Source organism: Mchenga conophoros, linkage group LG5, assembly GCF_057382185.1.
Source record: "Mchenga conophoros isolate Kocher_MC1m ecotype Shallow Benthic linkage group LG5, M_conophoros_male_GT1.1, whole genome shotgun sequence".
Taxonomy (NCBI): Eukaryota; Metazoa; Chordata; class Actinopteri; order Cichliformes; family Cichlidae; genus Mchenga; species Mchenga conophoros.
The window spans coordinates 34,242,979-34,268,337 of NC_140530.1; the positions used below are offsets into that span (position 1 = coordinate 34,242,979).

At 38.5% G+C, this 25,359-nt stretch overlaps 1 protein-coding gene across 1 annotated transcript; it reads right to left on the bottom strand.

Moving 5' to 3' along the window:
* Window positions 1–80: 80 nt before the first annotated feature.
* On the bottom strand, window positions 81–24,795 carry eya2 (EYA transcriptional coactivator and phosphatase 2). Its single transcript, XM_085275075.1, has 16 exons — window positions 24,456–24,795; window positions 15,608–15,688; window positions 15,365–15,405; window positions 14,378–14,490; window positions 13,413–13,529; window positions 9,501–9,577; window positions 9,164–9,347; window positions 8,762–8,898; window positions 8,554–8,637; window positions 5,891–5,980; window positions 3,746–3,804; window positions 2,837–2,997; window positions 1,973–2,087; window positions 1,696–1,817; window positions 1,491–1,591; window positions 81–1,149 (listed from the first exon to the last, which is right to left on the bottom strand). Exons 4-16 carry the CDS (start codon window positions 14,478–14,480, stop codon window positions 1,069–1,071), a joined length of 1,431 nt encoding a protein of 476 aa, XP_085131201.1. The 5' UTR covers window positions 14,481–14,490; window positions 15,365–15,405; window positions 15,608–15,688; window positions 24,456–24,795; the 3' UTR covers window positions 81–1,068.
* Window positions 24,796–25,359: the final 564 nt, after the last annotated feature.

The window sequence follows — 25,359 nt, forward strand, 5'->3', positions numbered from 1 at the left end:
GTCATGTAGATTGATTAGAATGCGTCTATAGATTGAGCAACAGTGCAAAATGAGATGAAACTGAACTCACCTTTGCCCTCAGTGTAATTAATTTATCTTTATTCATCTACTTCAACTGTCTGTCACAACAAGTTGGCAACAAAGCATTATATACAGATCATTGCTAAGCTGACAGGCAGTGTAATCGGCACATGCACAATCATACCAGTCCAACTATATTACAAACAGGTTATTAGGAACTTAATGACAGTAAAGAAAACAATATACAACCCATGATTAAAGGTAAAGATTCATTCAAGCACCAGCCTATAATACAGCATCTTCAAGCCAACTCATCAAAACTTTTTGAGCAGATTTTTGGTCTTTAACTGTGATTATTGTTTTATGCAGAGCTCCCAAACTATTACCGTACTGTATTGTAAAACTGAACCAGTAAATAGCTCAGACTGTAAAGCTGAAATGCAGACTATTTAATAGCCCCTACCTTTAAGAGAATGGTATTTAACATTTATTACTAAAAATCACAATATCAGAATTCTTGCTTCTAATTTTGTCTTTACAACATTAATGGCCAGTAAAAAAACGTGTTAAGTCTCAAAAGAAATATAAAGACACAGCAGAAAAAGTCATCAACAATCTGAACTTTACTCACTGTGATCGCTAAACAGGATGTAAATATCCTGAAAACGGAACAATTTATAAACTCAAGATGAATTAAAAAAAAAAAAAAAGTAAGTTTGTTGTTTTATATGATTAATATTATCGGTATTAACCATAATTCCCTGGAGTTAGCGATGAGGCTTTGGTCCCTTATTTCACTTTGGCCTTTTATTTTGTTTCCAGCCCTTTTTTTCATATTTATGTATCACAGACACTGCAGCCTTGCTTCAGAATCCCCACAAAATCCATTGGCTTGGGTATAAAATTGTCTGTCAGAGTGCTTGCTCAATATAGCAGTACTGACTTTTAATCAGTCTCCAGGGGAATCTTCACCTGCAAGGTGCACTCAGAAGCTCCAGAGTTTCTCATAACACAAGCATAAGAGCAGAATGTGATGGATGGCGCCCTCTAGAGGTAGTCCAGCTCCAGTGCGTGGCTCAAAGCCTCGAGATCAGCCCTACAGGACACTCTCCAGAATGGCATGTTCTTCTGATAAAACAAAAATAATGTCATATCAAACGCGTGTATAGAGTATAACATTGAAACTTAAGATAGTATCTTTTCAGAAGTTTTCAGTGTTTCTGCCGAAGAAGAGCATATGTGAAGTATTGTCCCATTTGGAGGGGTGCTATAGTACACAGATACATCTGGATAACATTATAGAAAAGCATTAGAAAAAAAAAATCTAGGAAAATCTCAAAACAGCAATTTCATGAAAAAACAAACCCATACCACAGAAGCTGCAGAAATCAAGCATAGTGTAAGGTTAACTGATTTGCTGTGGCCCATTTTTCAGCCGTTAAAGTAATAATAAAACCAGACAGTTTTACCTTCTTGGCTACAGTCTCCTCTTCAGCTCCATCTCCTATCACCACATAGACTGCTCTCCGACCAAACCTCTGAGAGACACGCTCAAAACAACTTTCTTTGCCTTTGACAAGGAGAAAAATCACAGTTTAAATTATTATTACAGCCTTTTCACTTGCTTAACTGTGATATTATCTCCTTGCCTACTTTCCCTTGAAGTTTTCTCACCTGTCTTGGTGGCACTGTATATGTTCTCTATGGGGAAGGCTGAACCTAAACCATAGAGTAACACCTTGGACAGGGCTGGAATGAGCTGAGTAGTGGTCACCAACACATTCACACAATTAGGCCTGAAAGAGGGCAAGACAGGCACTAAAGTCAGTAAATATGACAAACAAATATATTTTGTCACAAACTGAGAAAAAAAATGAAAATGTCAAATTAAACAAAGCTAACATTTAATTCACCTCTAAGTGGTAATAAAACTATGGAAGCATAAACTGACCTTGAGTTGATGAGAGCCAGAGCTTTGAGTGCTTGAGTCAGCCACAGGTCAGTGAGGACTTCCATCTCTCTCCTTAACTGTAACCACTCTTCTCTCTTGGGGCTGCCCAGTAAACCTGACCATCAAGAAGAACAAAAGCTTGACAGATAATCTTGGAAACAAGTATTTTACTCTTCTTCATATCCAAACTGCATGTTTATGCCTAGAAAGAAAATAGGAACCTAATGAAACACATCACATCATCACACGCACCACCACACATTTCCTATAATCCTATAATTATAAATTATAGGATTTATAATAATATAATAATATTCATAATCTTTATAATCTCTTCTGCTATTTGCACGTTCTTTACTGTAAATTCCTAAGTTAATTTGTAAATTTTGTAGTAACCTGTAAATTGTAAATATTGTAAAACTTTTTTTCTGTCATTTAATAGTCGGGCATTGTACAGCTACAAGCATTTCACCCCCATGTCATACTGTGTATGGTTGTGTGTGTGACAAATAAAATTTGAATTTGAATGAACTCAAATGAAAAGGTCCTACTTTATGACTTCAAATCAATCATCTTTTGATTCTTAGATGTTAAGATTTAGTTCTTTAACTCTTTACCCACTGAAGCCTGACTAGGTGTAACACTTACAGTTAGTTTCTCTTTTGCCTTTAAGGGCACTGGTGAAAGTCCTACAGTTGATAAATATTTGCATTTGTGTAGAATAATCTCATCATCTAACTTCCTGTAAGTGTTAGGTGTTTAATAAGTGCACGAAAACCCCACATAAAAGAAGGAAGGAAGAATTTCTAAACTTTCACGTCACACATAGACAGCAATGTTGTATAAAATGAGACTAGAACTTACCCCCGACATTATTTTTGTATGTGTTGTAGATCTCCTTGACTCTGCGGTATCGGAAAGCTAGTTTCCTCATCCAGTCCACCCCTCCGTGGACCCCTGACCCCAGGCACAGAGATCCTGCTCCTGCTGGGCTCTGGAAGCCATCCGACCCAAAGTTATAAGTGCTGCAGAGTCACAATAAAGAAAACAGCCAGGATATAAATCATAAAGGCGTGAGCTGAATTCTTCTGAAGATCTTATTGTAATAGTTCATCATTGTTGACATTGGTACTCCAAGAATCAGTGGCTATATTCACTAATATATTTTAGGGTTGCAGGAATTTATTAAAGCAATTCAACCATTGAAAAAGAAAGCATTGCTCGAGCTTTTCATCAAATGTAGGGAAATGTGCCAGTGCAAATGAAACTGTCCGGGCCAAGAAATCCTGTAAAATTGAATGAGCATTTGTCACTAAAAATATTATATACATGTAGTGTGACTAGAATAAATATAAAAACATACTCAAATGAAAAGGTCCAAGTTCAATAAAATAAATATGTCAAAAATGTACTTTAATACAGACTGGTTCGCTCAAATCATTCCTAAAAGCATCTTAAAGTGTTTCAACAAGTTTATGCAATAAAACGCCAGCACTGAGGGAGACAGAGGGAATGAAAGAGATAGTTTGATGAGAAATGAAAGCACTGGATAATCCTCTGACATATTATATGACTGTGGAAGTAGGGAAAATAAAAGACATGCACATGCTTGCATGCATGAGCACACACAGATGCACACAGCCCCCATCTCATCTTCATGCTTTTCTCTTCCTGCCCACTAAAACCCAGAGGGCAAGTCTGGTTCACAAGCCATAGCAGAACTGTCAGTTTCCCAGCTAAGCTTTGAGTACAGTAACACAGCAGAAACTTTACCTCAGGTCCTGTCCATTGTCATCTGATGCCACGTCATCAATATGGACTTGGTCACATTCCTGGGAAATGAAAAGGAGAGCAGATATATGATGAGATCCTTTTCAGAGTAAAGCCATTTACAGGCAGGTCTCTGCTCTATAGAAATGATAGCACAATGGATATGAAAAAAAAGGGTTAAAATAAAATACAAGGAAGGAGGAAATAAGGTGTCAGGAAATGGGCCAGTAAGGCGCCACGGAAAAAAAGTCGTCAACATAGTGGTGCAATTCTAGCGCAACCACATAGTGAAGTAAAGTAAATCTGCACTTTTTTTTAAATACACCTAACAATTTAACCACTGGTTAAAAAAAAAAATAAATTCTCTTAAGAATCACTCATTGTCCGACAAGCACAATGGTTTGCATATTTGTCTCTGTTGGACGTTAATGCAGCCAACCAGACTGCAGGGAACAAAACCACACTGTAGCTTAACCAAGTGTCTGCAGCCAAAACACCTTCAGCAATATGCAGTAAAACAAGAAATTTGAAAACAGCTATTATGATTTGATATGTTAAATTAAAAAAAAAACAAAACAAAGTAGGACAAGTCAGTCATCACAGACTAAGTGAAAACACACCATGCAAAGGTATCAAGCAAAAACTTGCACTCTGGTTTCTGCACACTCAGTGATATACTCTGTTTTTAAGCACGCACATGCTTAAAAATGGAGTCCTAGTATGACTCCAAACTGTAACGCAACGGCCCAGTACAGACCGGCTCTCCTATCACCTTTCCCAGACAGAGACGCTACCTCATCTCCCTTACATTGCTGCATAACTATATTCCCAGGGGCTGCAACCCACTCCCACTCAGGTGACATCCACCCATGCTGAAATGTAACTGCTGACCGTACAATGCGGATTACCTTTGTATAATTTAATTTCAAACATTTGATTATTTAATACAGACAAAAGCAAACTGGATCCTTCATCTGTCAGCTCTGCAAGTCCTAAAATGTCAATGTAAGTGCAGAATAAAATACAAAAAATTGCACATATGCTAAAAGTCTCAAAAAGCAAAAGTCTGAGTTAGTCTGATTTTGATTAGACTGCAATAGTTGTATCGTTAAATTGAGATAAAGAAAACTAGAACACACTGAAATCTTTTTTTTTTTTTAAACCATTAAAATTTCAACTGGCAATGATGGACTTGATTAGTCAGACAGTAACACCGACTATTTACAATACGTGAGTCATGACAGCAGCAGTTGTAGCCACTGGTGTTGCCACAGACATGATAAGGACAAGATAATTGCACCTTAAGACTTAACAGGCTTTGTCAGCCTGATATGGGGCACTGCTTTAGAGCTTTACTGAGTCCTGACAACAAAAGGAGGGATAAAAACTGGGTTTGCAAATGGCTTTGTTGGCTCCTTTCCCTCTTCTTGACTGTTCCTCCTCCCATTTGACTAATTTCCCCCTTGGATACTCAGACACAGACCTATAATTATAGCACAAAGTGTACTTGTTCTCTTTTTCTATGCAGCTCTTCAGGTTTTCTTCTTTGTCAGAACAAGGTTAAGGAATTTAGGATGAAAAACACATGCGTTGTTCAGTCACTAGCAGGTACTAAAATGCATTTTAATGACCAACAGAGGCTTTTATTTCTTTTTTTAAGGAGTCATCATTTTAAGACGTTGTGTATTAACTTTGGGAGTTTTTTTTGATGTCCTGTCAATTCCCCATGAAAGTAAATTGTTTGGGTAATGCTGTAAATGCAGCAGAAAGAATAAATACGAGATAGATATTGTGTGAAGGGATTTCTTCAATGAGTGCCACCGTGCTTTATGTAAGAAGAAAAAGCAGCAAAATGTCAAACCGCTCGCTAAGCTCTTGCAGGCAAGGTTTTCTGGTTAACTGTATGCCAGCTTACATTGCTGGATAATTTTCAGTGCTACAGTTTTCCAGCTTACTGGAAAAAGTCACACAATTATTAGAATATATTGAGATCCAGTGCACTGTAAGCCAAATATGAAAATAGTACACTGGCACAATTTTCTTTGTGCAGCAAAGCACACCGCTAATTAATCAACACTGAGTCTTGGAATTTTCATTGTGTTTCTTTTTTCAACAGTTACGGTTCATCACACAAATTTCAAACCTCACCTCCAGGTCATTGAAGAAAAGCCTTGAGTCAGCCAAGTTGAAGATCATTTCCTCCATCCACAAACCCAGAGACACTGCCTTTGAAGAGTCCTGATACACACAGAGGCAGGAAAAATTGACACATGTTGTATATGCCATTCTCGCACAAGATGGAGAGAAGAAAACTGTTAAAAGTTAGTGTGGACAGTAACAGAATTTTTTCTTTTTGGCATCCTTAACTAAAACTATAAACAGATTTGGCACCATGAATAGAATGTGAATGTGAACAAAGGCTATGCTCTTTGTTAGCATGTTCATAGAAATAAAATTCTGGGCTTATGTTCAGACTAGAAGCTTTGGTATTTAGAGAATAAATTGTTCATTTAAAGCTATTTAACATTACTGCTCTTTTCATTATGTCAATGCACACATAATAGAAGCTTTGTTCTGCTCTAAGTAAAAGGATTGACATAAACAGGTTCCAGAAGAAGGTAGGCGTGAATATTTATCTGTCAATCAAACTTTATTCCTTATCGTTATCTCTGCCATCTTCATTCTGAGCTATTTGTTTTGGCGTTCATAAATTCAGTCAACAAGCTTCCCCAACTGTTCTCTGCTGCTGCTTTTGGTCAGAAATGCAAACTAATCGAAGTCAGCAACTATTAAAACCCTTATTTTCAGTCGTATACATGTAGACTCGTTTAACTACTGGCACCTTAAATGCAATGGATATAATAGCTGAAATGTAGTCAGTCTTTCACCTTTTCCCTCAAACCTTTTATTTTCTGTTATTTTCAATCATATAGAAAGCAAAGTAAAAACCAGGTTTTGCATTACAATAACTTCAATTCAGTTTTTAATAAGCATTTTCTGAATTACCACATTCAGAAAATATAAATCATAATGTGCCAGCAGTCTGGCTGACAAATCATCCATGTTGTTCAACTTTTTTTTTTTTAAAAAGAAAAAAAGAAAAGGTGTGTACATATGAGTGGTGCATTGTTTTGATAACTCCTCTTTGGCAGCAAGACATGCAAAGCCAGGAAAAGTCAGCCAAAGGTGATCATTTAATTAGTTCATTTGAAATGACAAGCAGGGCTGTGTTCTCACTCAGGTTGGTAAAATGGACTTGATGACACAAGTAGGGTAAATCACAGCAATTACAAAATACCTCCCTCCACAAAAGGGCTTAAAAAAAGGTGATTAAGGACAAAGGCCAAAATAAGTTCAATAGGAGCGACGGGGAGGACACAGGTGACTGGGAGAAAATGCAGTGGGCGAGGACTAAGGAAGAGGTGAATAGAAAGGGTGAAGTGGGTGGAGTTAAAGGCTTGAGAAAGGTTTGTTTGTCCAATAATTGAAATAATTGTCTGTAATCACCCTTCTCTGAAGACTGTGGTTACTACTACACAGAAAATCTAATAAAAGCCTCTTTCTTTTAACCCCAAAGCAGAGGAATGAAGATGAAAACTGGTAGAAAAGGAAAGAACATGCAAGAAAAATTGGTTCCCAAATTTGCACCTTTGCAGGGGACTTTTGTTTGTGATATAAAAGACAGGGTTTGGGAAGAGAATTCACACTCTGGAGAATAGAGTGAGGTGCTGCATGATAAATGAGATAATGGAAGCAAGGTTTTGGGAGTAAGGGTCAGCTCCTCATGTGGACATCTATTCACCTCTGGCTCACCAAGCTAGTGAAAACAGGTTTCTTTCAACAGACCCATTAGTCTTCCTCAGAGTGGGCCCAGACTTACCTTTACTTTATAAATGCCCAAGCATTTGTTAATAATAAGAGCAAATTACATTGATCCAGTTGGAAGAGGCTTATGGTGAGAAGCAGGATGCAAACAGAGTTAATTAACTCCAGAAATGATTATATTATTTCTCCCATAGTAGGAACAACAACAACAAAATATTTCTAGCTTCTGAGCCATCTCAATATTAGTCTATTCATTTGTTTTTCCACTGTCATTCATTCAGTTCCTTTACTGCTTGTCTTAGTTTTGATGTCAGAATCTGTCCCGAGTTTCCCTAGATCCAACAGTGGGGTGTTTGGGTGGTGGGAGGAATCAGGAATTTCTGGCACATGAGTCACATTTCAACACATCCACACAGTCTAACTTGCTCCTTCTCTTTTCTTGGCCCTTCTGCTCTTTCTCTCTTCACCCCCTCACCGTGGCAGAAGAGAAAGAAAAAGAAACAACAGATCCCTGGCCCATCAGAAACGCTGCTCTCAAACTCCCATCAGCCTTGTGTCAACCCACAGGGGGACCGTGAGAATTCAAAACACAGATCCCCGGCCAAAAACAAGAAATGCACCACTGTCCGCCCCTCGTCAGCTGCCTGTCTGTTATGTAAAGGTCCCGCTGGCTGTCAATCACGCGGCAGGTTGTCGGGGTAGCTAAACAGCCCTGCTGCATTATGAAAAGAAACAGGAGGGCAGAAAGGAAAAACAGCCAGCGTGTGAAAATGCTCAGGGATGAGACCCAAAGGTCACTTGTCTCAGGCAGCCAAACTGTTGACCACTAAGTTAAATAAGCACTTGATTGCTGAGAGAAAACAGGGTTACGCGTTTGTTGTTAGGATCATGTGTCCACCAGCCTTATCGCTGGAATTGGGTGTGAATATAGCTTCAGTACATACTCCTTACGGTAAATGACAACAAGAATGGTCATATCGCCATACCTTGCCAAATCGTGTGGAGAAAGTTCCCGTGAGGAGCGAATGGAAAATAATGATGGTTTCATCCAGATCCCAGATAAACACTCGCTGCAGTGAAATAACAGATATGTAATGTTAACCACATGACAGTTTGTGAGTGTGTGTGAGAGAGAAAGATAAATATTGGAGAGAAATGCTGATAATTTCCAACAATGTGTGACCATGGGTTTACCTCAATATCAGAGTCCAAAGGTGGAGCGGGGTCACTGGCTCTTTTTCTTCCTCTTAACTTGCCATCTGAACCCCTTCGTGTTGGGACCCCCTCCTCTTTACCTGGTGTGGGGGGGCTGGGTGGTGGGTGGTACTCTCCTAAAAGACAGAAATATTTTTTTCTTACTTTTTTTTTTTTTTTTTTTTTAAACTGGTCACAAACAACAATTTGTATGTTCAAAGGGGCAACTACATGGTTTTCAGAATCATCAGGCAAGTAAAATTTTAAATATTTCAGTTTTTGTATTCTTTTTCTTAATGTCACAATGATTTAAAAAAATGACACATAGTATAATTAAAGTGAATAAATGACTCATATATTCTTAAAAAAAGCTTAGAAATAAAACAAAAATACAGTTTTTACCTGTATGTGACTCTGGGCTGTGATTGGGCAACATAATTGGGTGTTCTGGGTGCTGATAGGCTAATGGAGCAGTGATCGCAGCAGGGCTAATGTTGCTACTGGTTAGGTAGGGGCTGTTGTAGTGATGTGAGTTATAATACGGCGAGTATTGACTCTGACTGTAGCTTGAATACGCTGAAAACTCCTGCCAACACAGACAAGAATATTAGTCAGTGACGTCAAACATCAGTTGATAACCGATTACAGGACTTTTAGAGTTCCCCTTTTATTTCTGCAAATAACTATATACAAAGAAACATTTTGTTCACGTGTTGCTAGTAAGAACTTAGATACTCACTTGTTGTGCAGGGTTGAAAGGGGTTGAACTTGATATTGCATGGGTGCCTTGAAAAATTCCAGAGGAGATTCCACTACCTAAGGAATGATGCACAGACAAGGGTTAGCTTTAAGGTATAAATCACTCATAAAGGATTAAAAAAAAAAAGATACAATTTCAAACTGGAGGGATATTTGACTTTGCTCCATCTAGTATTGTTGAATCCGCTTCATATATAATTTCGCAAGATCCAATCTGATCTGTGATCTGAGTAGAGGAAGTACTGAGCAGTAAACTTTGACTCCTCTTTGACAGCTAAGTGCTGTAGAAGGTTAGAGTGTGATTTATTATGGACATGACAATACAGGTGGGAAAGTCTGCTGCTCCTGCTGCTCTGGGAATCTTCGAATCTAATCAAGCCAAGGCAAGAATGTCTCCCTCCGAGCGATTTTGCCCCACATTAATGCCGTCTCACCTCGCATCTTCCTGTCAGGTATGTGCATACTGTTTGTTTGTCTGATTAACTACTTCTCCTGTAATTCTATCACCTTCACCCACAGAACTGGATATATTTCTAATTTTCATTCCATCCCTTTAGTTTAACCATTATCTTGATGTAGCTTTAAAAAAAAGCAAATTAAATTAACCCCCCCCCCAAAAAAAAAATAAATAAAAAAATGCAATAATGCTGGCTATTAGCCAAAGAGGATCAAATGAACTTCTACTAACTGTGAAAAAAAAAAGTATGTTGTGTGTGGTTCCTTAAAATGGGGATACTATTTCCTAACAACTTCATGTAAAACAGTTACATTTTCAGAATTTACAAACAGACAGTTATGCATGTTATGAACCGAAGAAGATGACAGTTGACAAATTTTGCAGTCTTTGCTAAACCAGCTGAGTTACAGGACAGTTGTAGTAACTGTAAAGTAAAAGAAAGAACATTTTTAAAAGCAGTTCGACCTTTTAATGTTCCCGTTTTAGAGAAACTAAAAGCCGTTTCTTGTTATGCAGCTTGTTATAGATGATTGTGTCTATTGTACAAGTACAAGCTATGTACAGGATATGAACAGGATATAAATATGAAAAACTATACAGAATATGAAGTAAAGTTATTTATTTCATATTCTGTATAGTTTTTCATATTTATATCCTGTTCATATCCTGTACATAGCTTGTACTCACTACAGCCTGTACATACTTATAGTTATAGAATATTCACAACATACTTCATACCGTGTACATTATAACATACCATAATAGACCCATTTCTGTAATATACTCACATATCTATATTATTGCTAATATATATTGTAATATATCTATATCACTAAAGCACTTCTGGATGGATGCAAACTGCATTTCGTTGCCCTGTACCTGTGCATGTGCAATGACAATAAAGTTGAATTCTATTCTATTCTATTCTATTCTATTGCCATCTGCATTCATATGAAAAACAGATCAAATGACATGCCTACTATTTGTTTTATTTCCACCTGTACTGTTTATTGAATGGGTGGTTTTAAGCAATAAGTAATTCCATGGGATAGTTTGGAAGTTAATTAACAGACACTGCTAGCTTCCTAGCTTCCTATATGTAATTACCTTATGTTTACCCTTCATTGTTTCATAAGATCATTGCTCCTTCTTCACCATGACACAGTGCATGACAAACAGTAGAATAATGACTCAGTGGAAGAATCACAATGAAATGGTCTCAAATAACACAACAGCCTTTAGAGTGACTAAAGGAAAAATATAGGACGTCTCTGGAGTAAACACAAAAAGCTCCCATAGCCCCCATTTGGTTTGAGTTGTACACACAGTGTACAGTAAGTTTTTCTGAAGGCTCTTTGTGGTGTGTGTGTGTGTGTGTGTGTGTGTGTGTGTGTGTGTGTGTGTGTGTGTGTGTGTGTGTGTGTGTGTGTGTGTGTAGCTTGCGTATTGTGTGCAGTATAATGGATGGCATGGAAACATTCTGAAATCCTACAAACATTTGGTTGTTGTGGCAGTTTATTACCGTTTGAAGTTTTCAGTTAATGATTTATGCATACAAATATTCAAACAACTGTATTTTGTTTGGAAACAGTGTCCTTCAAGCTTTAAGTACACTATGTTAAAAACTGTTTGTTGGTTCAAGGGTGATCTAACAAAGCGCAGTCACTAAAGGCTTTGCAGTTTCTGAGAGGCTTCATCAAAAGTGTGTTTACATGAATATTTACATTCCTGTGTAATGCCTCACATCTGAATATTCTCCTAAAAGAAAGTTATATGGAAAAAAAGATTTAACTTGTCTGTAAAGAGCTGACAAGCAATTGATCTGGAGTCAGTGGGTGAGTGGAGAAAGATAAAGCATGACATTCATATTGGATAACATTGGATTTTAAGCAGAGCACAAATTTAACCGTGTAAAAGACTAGTGATTCTTCTTCGAAGAGGAAGATTAGGGTAAATTAAAAAGCTGTGGAAACAACTACTCAGTCATCAGTCAGTTAGTCCAGCGGTCCCCAACCTTTTTTGCGCCACGGACCGGTTTATGCCCGACAATATTTTCACGGACCGGCCTTTAAGGTGTTGCGGATAAATACAACAAAATAAAACTAGTACCGGTACCGAAAAAAAAGAAGATTTATTCATAACACACGTGAAAAGACCCAGGAAAACCGAGTTAACGATAAAAACAATAACAAAATAACGCTGAAAACCGATAAAAACCCTGAAAACCATACATTTCACACCTGAGCCTCAACTCTCGCGGCCCGGTACCAAATGACTTACGGACCGGTACCGGTCCGAGGCCTGGGGGTTGGGGTCCGCTGAGTTAGTCCGTTAACTAACTGAAAGGAAAAGGATCTATCACCATGACTATTTTGGCAATAGAGTAAACTATAGTTATTCACAAACAATGAACTCTGCTTATTCACAACATGACAGTTTAGTGCTCATTTTAACTGCAGCCATGAACTTAGAAATGCTTGTGACAATGCAAGTTCCCAACATTAGATGGCTTTTAACCTTGTACAAAGTCTGTGTGGTGTCTGATTTTGTTGAAGTGAGAATAACACAAGGTAATTATCCTTGCTAGTGAGTAGTCATTTGGTATCCAACCTTATAGACACAAGAAGAAGAAAGGCAGTAAGATTCAGAAAGTACTGGGTTGTTATTCTGAAAAATATTCAATGCAAAATAACAGCATTTTAAAAGCACGTCCACTCATCGGTTTATTGCCCGAAATTGTTTCATCTTCTCCTTGTCGCTTTCATTCAGTGGAAAAAGCTCATGCTCTGTCTGCAATATTAAACCCATTCAACCCTCCGTAAAATGCCCCTTAACCTCTCCCCTCTCACACACAAGGTCAATTTCACGCTGGTTTCAAAGCCATAAAGTCGCACTGAGCAAGTCATGCTTTGGGCGCCGGACGACTGAGGAATGTGTACAGCACAGACACACACACTCAATCACAAACACACACAGACCTGCACGGGCATAGCGCTGAACAGACTCACGAGTTCTACATCTTAGTCAAATCATTTGACTGCCAACAAGACCCTCTGCCTAGTTTTTGTTATCTCTACAATTCATATTTTTCCTCTATCCTCTCATTTTCTCTTCCTATCATCTACATGTTTTTTTTGACTCCCTCTCCAGAGAAACTGACACAAGCGTTTGCATGCTGTGTTGTTGGTCTGAGTGGAGAAAAGGGGCCTGACCCCATGAAAAAGAGGAGGGGTGGGGAGACTTTTGACGCCAGGAGTCCAGACCGCAGCTAATGGAGAACAGGTGTGGCAGAGAGAGGAGAGGAGCTAGGGATGACGGCGAGTATGGATGCTCCATCCAGTAACGCAATATCAGAGATGCCTTATAAAAGGTCTGTGCGTTGTTGTGTGCGGTAGCGTGTCCTTAGTTTCAGTACATACAGTGTTTCAGACTAACCATGTGTATGAGAGTAGCTGTAGAGACTTTGACTTGATGGAGTACTGCTGAAGTTGGAGTAGCCCAGTAGTCCTGTCTGTCCTGGTGAGTGACTTAGGCCATCCTCAGTTTTAATATCTAAAATAACATTAAAAAACAGAAAATTAATGTTGCATTCAGGGCAAGACTAACCAACAATGCTGGAAGTTATTTTCATTATCAATTATACCAAACACGCTATTACTAGAGTTTCGATGTTGAAATCAGAAAACGGTTTGATCTAATTCATGGTAATCAGTTGAGATAATTAAACCTACAGAACACAATGAGGTTGACTATCAAGGTTTGACATTTGAGTGTCTAGATTGGTCCATCTCTTGAAATCCATTTTCCTGAACAGAGCCTAGATTAACCATAATGGTAAAACAAGTGACAAGTGACGTGATCAGCTTGTTATAACGCAGTGTTCTGCTGGTAAGCCTGTGGTTCTGGCCTTCCTGGATGTTAGTTTGCTACATGCCACCCACTTCGACACATGTTCACCCCTTCAAAGGCAGCAGGCTAGAACAATGCACCTCACGACCTGCAAAAACTCCACAGAAACAGCTCTACGGACGAATCAAAGACCCAAAAGTAATCATTTGGCCCCTGATCCTTCCAAATCCTAGTCAAATCAACCAATCTGCGGGATGCCTAGAACAAACTGTTCCACTCAGCCCCAAACATCACAAGACGCAGCCAGAGAGCTAGTGTATATGCCCTGACTAATCGCAGCTGTTTTGACTTGAATGAGAAAGACCCACAAAATATTGTTTTAATGCTGTGGCTTATTGGTGTAAGTAAAATGGCAATTTATCTTCGTAGCACAATGCCCTGGTTTGTTGTGTACATTACAAAATGTTTGTTCCCCTAGTGTCCACCTCAAGTCACTGTTTTAGAATGTCATTGCCTTGTATATTCATAAAACCATGTTTGTTTGTACTTACTGTAAGATGGCATGCTGTAGCCCTGTGTGTGGTGCGTGTACGATGCGTATGGTCCTGCAGGTTGGAGCGCAGGGCTGTACTGAGTCTGTCCATATGCTGCCATGACAATGATCCTGGAAAGAGGAAGCTTTTGTTAGAGAGTTTGACTTCTCTGTTTTTGTCATGTTAGAAAGGGGAAGAATGGGTGGATGCCAGGAATCTTTGATAAAATTGAAAGATACGCATTGTTTTTTTGTTTTGGTCTCTTTGCTTCGTCTGTTATTAAAAGCTTAAAAACTTAAACAAATCAAAATAAAAAAGTTAAATGAAAGGAAAGGTGAGCTATAGCAATTTCCGGAATCGCAAATTTAAATTTTTGTACTTTACCAGCATAGCTTAGCTTAACCCATAGACAAAAATAATCCTTATTTGTCTTAAACAGTTCAGATCCTCAGTTTATCCACGGGGCTAAAACAAGCTATTTTTGCTCCGATTTCCTTTTAGTGTAGGCCCCTTTAAACAAGCTTTCTTTTGATTGGCTGCCTCTTGCAAACATAAGATGGCTTGATCTTCTGTGCTCACAGCCGGAGCTGTGTGAACTGGTATTTTGAAGAGTCTGAAACCCATGTCTACAGTTCATTTGATCATACGCACGCTTTATATAATAAGGTAAAGACATCACAAAAATAGAAAGAGAAAACCACAACAATCGGATGATCCTTCATGAGCAAGCACTTGGTAACAGTGTGAAGGAAAAACTCCATTCTTTCAGGACAAAACTTCAGCCAGAACCAGGCTCAAAGAGAGTTTAATAATAACTAATGATTATTTACAAAGTGGTGAATAAACAAGTAGAATGAAAAGAGGAGAGAAGGAGAAATACTCCTATGCAACATAACTATGGGAAAGTTCAGAGTCACCTGATCCAGTCCTAACTACAAGCTTTATCAAAAAGTTCTAATCTTAGTTCACTTTTAATTTTAGTGGCAAATGTCATTAAAAGAATACCTGAGGATGTGTAATGTCCTTGGATTAGATAATAAGAAGCCCTGTGAAATGAAGCAAGAGTGGACACAATTTAGAAAAAAGTTAGAAAAAAAAACATGAGATCAACCAAGAAAAAGACAATGTCACTCAAAGAAATGGTTATAAACATATAAATAGTTATGATAAGATGTTTATTCACTATGTAACAAACCTCTCAGTAATTTCTCAGGCAGACTGCATGCCTTTGTAGTCTGGCTCTCTTACCTGCTCCTGTAGAGAGAGAGCTTAAACCTCTTTATCCTCTCACACTAGTGTTTGTCAGGTTTCTTTCAGTCGTCAACTATCCTGTGGAAACAATAGTGAATACATACCATCAGGACATAGTCATGCAGGTTACTGACATGCTTCAAGCCCTGTTGAAGCAAAACAAGCAGAAAAAAATATTTTATTCATGCAAACAGTTGAAAAGGTGAACAGGTTTAAAGAAAACAAAGACTCAGGGAGAGAGATTAAGCTAAATGTAGCATTGATGTGAAGCCATTGTCACAGTGACTTCAGACAGTCAAATAAGGGATCTGAAAATCAAATGAGGAGTTACAGAAACCAGGTACAACTGTTTCTAAGGTTGTGGTTTTTTTGCAAAGTAGCTTGCTTTAACCTTTCAGACTTACTCTCCTGCCTGACACCTGTGCCATGCAAATTGTGTGTTGCTACATAGGGAATAGTTCACAAACCAGTGGGGGTGGATAGGGTTTTCAACAGAAAGCTGTTAAACAGAATTTCTCATGTCTGTTGGCTGACATGGTGGGACAATAGAGCTGATGTGAGTAAACACGATGGCATGACAAAATAATGACATGAGGAGAGGAAAAATTTTGCAAGATATTTTTCCCTTGAGCTACAGTAGCTCTTTAATTTACTTGCTTCTCTTGAGTAAATTGAAGGTTTTTTTAGGGTCTACCTCACAATATAAAGCACCTTGAGGCGATTGTTGTTGTGATTTGGAGCTGTATAAATAAAACTGAATTGAATGCTGCAAATTAATATGAGAAATACGATAACATATTGCTTTATTGGATAGTGAAATCATTCTGAAATCACTCAATTAACCACAACCAGATCGATATGGCCTTTTTGATTTTCCTGTCAATTTACAGATAATTGGATATATCAGAGTAATGTGATATGAGAGTTGATTAGAAGATGTACAATTGATAGGTCCTACCTAATTGACAAAAGCAATAAAAATAAGAAAAAAGGATTCTGTAAAGTGGGCTGATGGTTAGACAAAATCTGCACATATAAATAAGTCAAAGGAGGAAGTTGAATGAGGTCAGTCTGCCCAACAGAACTCCTACTACAATGCTGGGAAAATGTCAAAATGCTATCTGTGTTACACATATCAGATCAAAATGAAGGGAAATCTTGATTTTGGAGCGTGCAATGATACTGATTCTGTGGTAATAGTTTTGAGAGGATGCACTAAGAAATGTCTTTACAAGTTTGCTGTGGAAGTACAGTTACAGTGCATCCTACTTCTTTGTAAAGAAGTAAAAGACAAACTGCCTGCCAAGTCTTATCGCCTGACATCAGGACAAACAGGAAAAAAATCCTGCAGCCATGTTCCCAAATGTTGCTGAAAACAATTTCTGAAGAATGAACTCTGCTAAAATGTTGATGTATGTGTGCGTATTGTCCCAGTAGCCAAGTAGATGTCAGAGCAGTGAAGAAAAGCGTGACTAAATGCTATGGTTGCCTGTCTTTGTTCCGCACAATCTTGTTCCTTTGTAAATATATGACTACATTTGCAATAACCTGAACATTTTATTAATATTATATGCTCTTTTTGTCTCCCCCTCTCTCTTTTTGCCTTAGGCCATTGCAATCTGGCAAAGCTGTAGCTAACTGCCTGACCTCCAACCTCACTGACAACACATTGACAGAGACAGATGACAGTGATGAATTATAAGAGAAACTAGGTTTCAGAGCAGCAGAGATATGACCGAGAAAGAAGACTGAAGTGGCAGAAGTTAAAGATTTACCGTTAGTGGCTTCACAAAATCACAGGCAAAATGCATTACTTACAAATAGCGCACTCTCAGCCACAAGGACTTACTAGATCCATTTGTAGGTCTATAGTATTGACCTTACCTTAAACATACATACATGCGAATGCAGGTTATTTCTTTTCCTTCTATTACAAACTTTTTTTTTCCAAGTAAATATGTTACAACCACAGCTTAAAAGCATAAAATTGTATCTGAATTATTTTCATCTCAATTTGAAATCTAAAAATCAGGCTTTGCAGTTTAGATGTAATCAGTAACCTTTGTTTAAGTCCTTGCAGCCTAATCTGACCCTTATCACAGGCAGACTGTGAAGCTCAGTATGATGACACTGATACTGCAGTGCAGAAGAAAAATAAGGGAAGTTCTGTTGTGCTTTGCATTTCCTAGTACTTTCCAGGGAGTAAAACAAAAAGCAACGTCTGTTCAGAGTCCTCTTGACTTTAGTTGTAACAGTCCTGTATACATACACCCACACAGACACACACATGCATGTACACGCAAACACAAAAACTGTATGAAAGCCAAGGCACTTCCTGGTTCAGGTTGAGGCCTGGGATGAGGGCGGCCAAGGCCATGGGAACTACAGGACACCGGAGGGAAGATGAGCGGCGCTCAACAGAGATGTGGAAGGCCAAGAACTGAAACCGAAGCTAAAACAAACCCAGCAATGCTACAGGGGGCCGCGAGGCCACAAGGTCTGTCTCACCAGCTTCACCTGGGTCTCAGAGTTCTGCTAGACCTCGGCTTATTTCACGGGTATCAAATTCTAGCCTTTGTGGAGTGTATTGTGCTTTAGGTTGGAATGTCATTTGGGAAAATAAAAGGAAAACATCTGTTTATGCAGATTTACCTTTTATTAAGTAAAGCCACAGATTTGACTCACACTAAGCCAACTTATACCTGTACATAATAAACTAGGTTCGGTTATTAAGGTGTTGTCATGTTCAAGAAACTGGTTTCTATGACATGTTATCACATCTGGACAAAAATCAACAAAAAACAAACAAGCAAAAAAAAAAAAACCTACTAGTAAAGTTTGGTATTTTAACTAGGTGACCTCACCAGATGCTGTAGCTGGTGGCAATTTCCAATGCAGGGTGTGTTCCCTATCTTATTTACATTTGTCAGACATTTAGGTAACCAGTGTCTGCCTGGTGTTGACAGTGTAAATATGTTTGCATATGTCTGGCTCTCTGAGTCTTGATATGATTTTATAGTAAGAGTCTGGTTACAGCCTGAGGTGACCCACGGATGGTCTGACCTTTATTATTGGTTTTCAATCATAAGTTTGAAAAGGTAATTTGGTGGTCTCTGGTCATGCCATATGGAACCCCACCTGGAGCCCTCAATTTGTACAGTCCACATAAGTGCCTGGGGGAATTTGGGGGGCTGTTTCGCTGTTGCACACAAACCTCTCTCTCAGCTGCTGATAAAAGACATTGAACAAGGTCCCACTATTTGGATTTATGTCAATGTTTTGGGGAGGAACTTGATGCCATCTGCCAACCACTGCCCCGTTTAAACATTTTCGGCACACAACTCAGAGTTCAACAGACTACAGAAAACAGGAAAATATATGGATATTTATGTTCAGAACTTTTTTTGTATATTTAATAATAAAAAAAAAACCCTACATCCATCCACAAGTAAAAACAAAGCCAACAGTTCCAAATCTAAATGAACACAAGATGATTTAGTACACATGTGGGAAAACACTGTTGTTTTTCCTGACATTTTCATGATGTTTTTTTTCTTTTGGTATTATGATGATAAAAAGCCCTTTCAGAGCCTGCAAACTGTCCAGTAATGCTGGAAAATCTTTCAGTAAACAGAGCGCAAACTTCATGCAAATCTGCAACTTTCCATCCAGGGACTGAGCCTGGTCTGGCACTTATTTTCTTTATCAATTATGTCCGCTGATAATTTTCCTAAGTAAACATGGGCACTAAATGTTCTAAAATATGCACATCTTTGAATTGCTTGCTTTGTCTCATAATTTACATTTACATATGTTTTTTTTGTCCAAGTTTCCAATTTTCAAAAGAGATAAGCTGTAACATAGTGTTATTGTTTCATTGGAAGAAAACATGGATATTAAAATATTAGTAAATTACTTTAGCACCCCATTTTTATGCTCATTTTCTATATGTGATTTGCTACCGCTGACTGTTATTGCTATAACTACATGATTAAAGCAATGGCTACTCACAAAAAACACTCCATCAGCAACGGTTTAATTGTAACACTTGGAAAAACCATACAGAAATGTTTTTGTTGACTCCATACAAAGTTTGATATTTGCTAACACTACAAAAAACAAAGACACGTGCGCAAGATAGTTCCACGTGTTGCAGTAGAAATGGTCCTGTCACTCCCCAATCCCTCCCTTCTTACCCCAACTTATCTACAATATTTACAATATCAACAAAAAAACCTTAACTTCCGTAACCACTTTAAGACATAAAGTTTTATCTCATCTTACAAACACAAATGATTAAAATAAAGACTCTATTGATTAGCTCAGCTTTTTTCTGTCTCCTTTTTTTCTTGAGATAACAAAACAGACACAAACGAATACAACTGAATGGTGACGCTATTCAAGTATGTTCATTTAAAACTGATATAGACAGGGAACTCCTTTGAAGGAAACAGAAGTGATTCTGCAAGCGGCTTCAATTAACCTCTGGCAGCAGTGAACCTGTTGTCAACTCTGTGTACACTCTGTAACTTTACCTTCAAGACTTGGTGTTCTGTCTTTTTCACTTGACTAACTCCAACAACTGCACTGCTTGAATGTCAGCAGCCCACTCCGTCTCTTGGTAATCAAAGCTTTTTTATTCGACACTACTGCCACCTTTATCCCGATTTCTCAAACACGCGCTCTTTCCTCCGTTCTACATTTCTGCTCATTTCAGCTTGCATTTGTTTCTTTGCAAACTCGATTCCCTCCCTGTGTTCAAGGGACAACACTTATAATATCCCTTAAAATTTCCCCCTGTAATATTGCCAAACCCAAGAAGGACCACCTACACCAAAACAAGTGCCCCGGGACAGGGGTCAGAGAGGGGGACAGCTGGCAGACCTCCCAGCAGCCTAGAGGAGTGGGTGTGGGTTGGAGAACTGGGCTGACCCCAGTCAGATGGTGGTCTGGCTCCCAGGTAAAAAAACATCTGGTCTGGTGATGGGAGGGCGGCTGTGCATGCGCTCATGAATTTAAAAGTGACACACGCCTGACTGCATGAGTGCTCCTGCCTTCTCTAATGAACTCATAGACACACACTAAAGTACACACACTCTCAGACTTGCTGCTTTATTAGTCATTAGGTTTACCCTCGATCGTCTCCTTAGCACATGATGGCAAGTGGCTGCCTTAGCCGCTAACAGCTGGCCAGACAGAACTCAGCAGTAGCTGAATCTCAAAGGTGCTACGGACAGACCGAGGTCCAATTACTTCTTTACTGGTAAATTTACTGTGCAAGTGTGTGTCTGAGAGAGACGAAGAAAGCAAGAAACAAAAATGGAGATAAGAATGCCAGAAAAAATAAGACATTATCAAATATGAATTCAAACTCAGTGACAGACTGGCAACCTCATACTGTGGCAGCTGGGATAGGCTCCAGTCCCTTGCGAGCCTGAATTGAATAAGTGGAAGAAAATAGGTGGATGGATGGGTGACTTAGACTAACAGATGGAAAAATTGTAAAAAAAAAACCAAACAAACAAAAAAAACAAGCAAACCCCCAAAACATTATATTATATGAGGAAAAAGTAATGCTGAAAAAAAAAAGAAATTCCTACACCTAAAAAAAATATTCTACTGAAAACCAAGAAATATTAAATTCTCTTTTGGAAAGTGCTCACACATTAACCCCCCGCCCCAAGAAAAAAATGGTCACAGTAGGTTTTGTTGCAATGTGTGTGGCTTCACTATTCAAGATGAGATAAGGAGATAGCCAGAAAGACAGCTGTTGTCTGCTGACAGCCCAGAGTTTATTACACATACCCAGACCTACACACACATCACCACAAGGACTCGCCGGGAGCTTTCTGGGCCTTAAGGGAATTAAATATGGGGGAGAGAATGGCAGGAAAGCAGGAGGCATTAAGAAGGAGGCCTCATAACTTTGGAGTGGTTCAAGAAGTAACAGAAACACGTTTTCTGCCCTGACTTTTTGCTAAACCAAACACATTGACAGTAATGTGCAGTTTTTAATAATTTAAAATTATTATCTAAATGATGTTCGACTGTCAGCTTTTATGTTGTGAGACTATAAATAAAGAAGTCTAGTAAAAAAAATCTAATATAAAATCTAAACATTAATCCCCCTCCCCCCAAAAAAACAACAACAAAAAACTTGCTGTTGAGTTGTTTTGGGACATTTAAACTTTTCCTTATTTCCTTAACATTTTACCTGATTGGTTGCAGGCTTCTCGGGTTATGAGCAAAGAATATAAACTACATTTAAAAAAACAAAAAAAACCAGTATATTTAAAATAAAAAGACAGAGCAAAAACAAGCAATCACACTGACGTACACTGGTCACATAAATGCAGCCGTTATGACTTTGACCTTGTGTGCTTGTTTGTAAGTCAGGATTAAACTGGCTGTATCACTTGACTATTGTGTCCCTGTGACTGTTAAAAAGACAGGATAAACTACTGCCTAGGAAATACTTGTGACCTTGACAAACACCAAGTGCAATATTAGAGAATTTAGACAAAGACAACATGCCACTATGTGGACAAATTTGGTCTGTACGCCACACTTAATGAAGCACAACGAGAAGATGTCAAGTTGTGTGTCTAAGAGTTTGATAATAAGCTGACTAAACGGCTAAAAAAAATATTTGGTTCTGCACCAAATACAAACGCACTCATTTTAGTGCAGCAAATTAGAAAGCTTTGCAATGACACAGAGAAGTCTGGTTCTAACACTGCTGTAGCCTTAAATTCATGTCATTAAAGCTGCTTGACTCCCAGTGAGAGTGAGAGAGAGAAGAGAGAGGCTGAGGAGAAAGGGACAAACAGAAGCCATAAGACATCAAGAGCTGCACAGCTGTGAAGAAATATCATAAAATCGGTGCCGATAAAGTCAGGAAGAGCAGAGCTTCCTATGAAAATATTTATCATTCCAGAAACGTTTGGCTACAGAGGGGTTTGGAATTAATTTGTGTTTTCTTAAGAGGGGGTGCCTTCAGTTCAGGATGGGGAATTCTCTACAACTCGGGACTTTTTGGGTTCCTGCTTATTCACAATTTATTAGAGCTAGTAATAAGAACCATGAAGTCTGAGGAAACAGGGAGAAGAGAAAGAGGCAGAGGGAGAAAGACTGTGAGGGGCTCGGGTCAGCTATAGAGAAGAAATCCAGAAATGGGGCCTAATGTTATTAGGAGACACACCACAGTGTTAAATCAAACATGCTCGAGCACAAACGTTGTGAATGTGGTTTGAGCCAGCATCCCTGTCGCCTCCATCAGACCCCTGGATATTTATGGAGATTGAAATAGAGGTAGCAGGAGATTCTAACGTATGGACGGTTGGGGATCTGAATTTCACACACCAACTATCTAAAGTAAGACTCCCGCTTTGGAACAGAGACAACTGAGAGTAAGTGGCAGGCGAGAGATATGCCAACTAGGGCTTTATAAAATTCAGAGTGCTGGTATATAAGGAACATATTTTCATGTCCCACTTATATTAAAAAAAGATCTCTGCAAACAAACATGTAATTGTTTAACTTATTAAAGTTTAAATGTACATTTTTAAAAATATTTCCTAATTAATATATATATATGTTTTATCTATATATCATGGCAAAAGTCTACTAGAAATCCAAGACAATGCAATGTCAGAATTTTTTCATGTCAATACATTTACTATGTGAATGCTAAAACCAGAGGACCCCATTACTCATTACTCTTCCAACCCTGTAACCGATAGAAATGTTTAAAAGTAATTTGAATGACTGGCAAAACAGTAGAGCGAGTTTTCTAGTCTGGAGCAATGAAGGAGTCCTTGACAAATATGAATACCAGTCTTTGAAAAACGCTAACGGGGAGGCTCCCCTAATTTACTCATTGAGGGTCATTGCGTGGCTGCTACACGGGTGGCAGTGATTTGGGTGTAATCTTCTGTACTTATAGGCCCGAGCAAAAATTAGTCCACGGACTCAAAGCCCACCAAGAAAAACAAAAGGAGCTCAATCTAAAGAGAAGGCACCTCACACACTTCTGCCCCAGTTTTTTTAATGGCTTGACAAGACACAAAATAACCGTTTTGCTGATGGTGATTTTCTACTGCTGGGAATTATTTTTAAGAATTATAGTTAAATGCTTAATCAGAATGTACTATTCTCAGCCCATAGGATTTTTAAAATACCCTGAAACAAACAAACAAACAAACAAAAACAAAACTAACCAGTTTTACTTGTATATGGCGCGGAATTTTTCCGCTTTAGAAAACATTTGTCCCTACACAAATAGGAATGGTGCCAAGTACTGTTTGTATCACGGCTTTGAAGATTCCTATAATTATACATTACATTTGGGCTGTCTTATTTTTAAAAATCAAATTATAAAACAATATATAAAAACAAACATTTTAACAATACCAATAATACCGTCATTATATTACCCTAATTGTGTAATCATAATAATAATTATTATAATTTTAAAATAGCCAAACGAGGAAAAAAAAAATATAATAGTGTAGCTGAAATATTATGCCGTAAATTTACTTTAGTATACACTTTTCACTGATACGGTTTGAAAAAAAAAAAAAAGGGGGGGGGGGGGGAAGAAAAACTCTCTTAACGGGACAAATTATGCTTTCTGTAATATTTATCTCAAAAGCTCTCAGTCAGACTTGGAAGTATCAGGAAATACATAAAAATTCGCAGCGAAACAGATGAGCATCAAACTCTGCGGATTGTTTGGTTTAAATCAGTAAATCCATGAAGTGATATATGTAATGATATGATGCCTTATTGTATAAATAAATAAATAGATAAATAAAAGACAGTAAACAAGGTATATCAAACTTACCATAATTCAGAATAAGGCATATGCAGGAAAAATCCGATTACCGATCAGAGCCTCTCCATGCCCAGGAGAGAGCCCGCAGGTCTTTCCCCCAAGTGTCCCAGGAAATCAGTGACAACACGCTCCTGTTGACTCGGAGCTCCTGAGATGAGGAGGAAGAAAAAGCGGACGCTTTAAATCGAGGGTCTCTAGGTGACAGCTTTCTGTAGACACTGACTCGCATCGATCTCTCTTCTCGCACTCTGCAGCTTCAGGAGCGTGTTTGCTTTCCCGGCGGTGGGGAAGCGGTGTTAAGTAAATGAGCGAAGATTCCTGGTTCCTCCTCCTCCTCCTACTACTACCGAAGAAGTGCGTGCGCGCTGCACACAGCCTGAACGCGTGTGTTTGTGTGTGTGCGTGCGCGCCCCCCATGTCTCAGCCACTCCTCGTTTATGCCCTCAGCAGAAGTGCCTCACTTCTCGCCTATCTTTAAATCTTTGTTTAGTCAAAGGCTCTTCACCGCCTGTGTTTACACAACGACGCTGAAACTACTGAGGGAGACACGCTGATGCTGAGGACTCAACGTCTGCACTCCAGATATGAAGAGTTTCCTTAGCTTGTGGTAAATAACTCCTGGGCATTGACAAACTTATCAAGCAGTAGTTATCTTTAGTGTGTGTGTGTGTGTGTGTGTGTGTGTGTGTGTGTGTGTGTGTGTAGCTTACTTTAAAGATAACATAGAGCTGAGATGAAATGATTTTTTACTTTGGTTTAATTTGATATTACTCAGCTTTTATAAGCGGGGGTCTTTTTATTATTCATTATATGTGCACACTGGATAAAGTACATAAAACATCATTAAAGAAACTTGAAATCCAAAATTTTAATGTGCATTACTCGGAGAATACCAGTATTAGAATAAATTCTC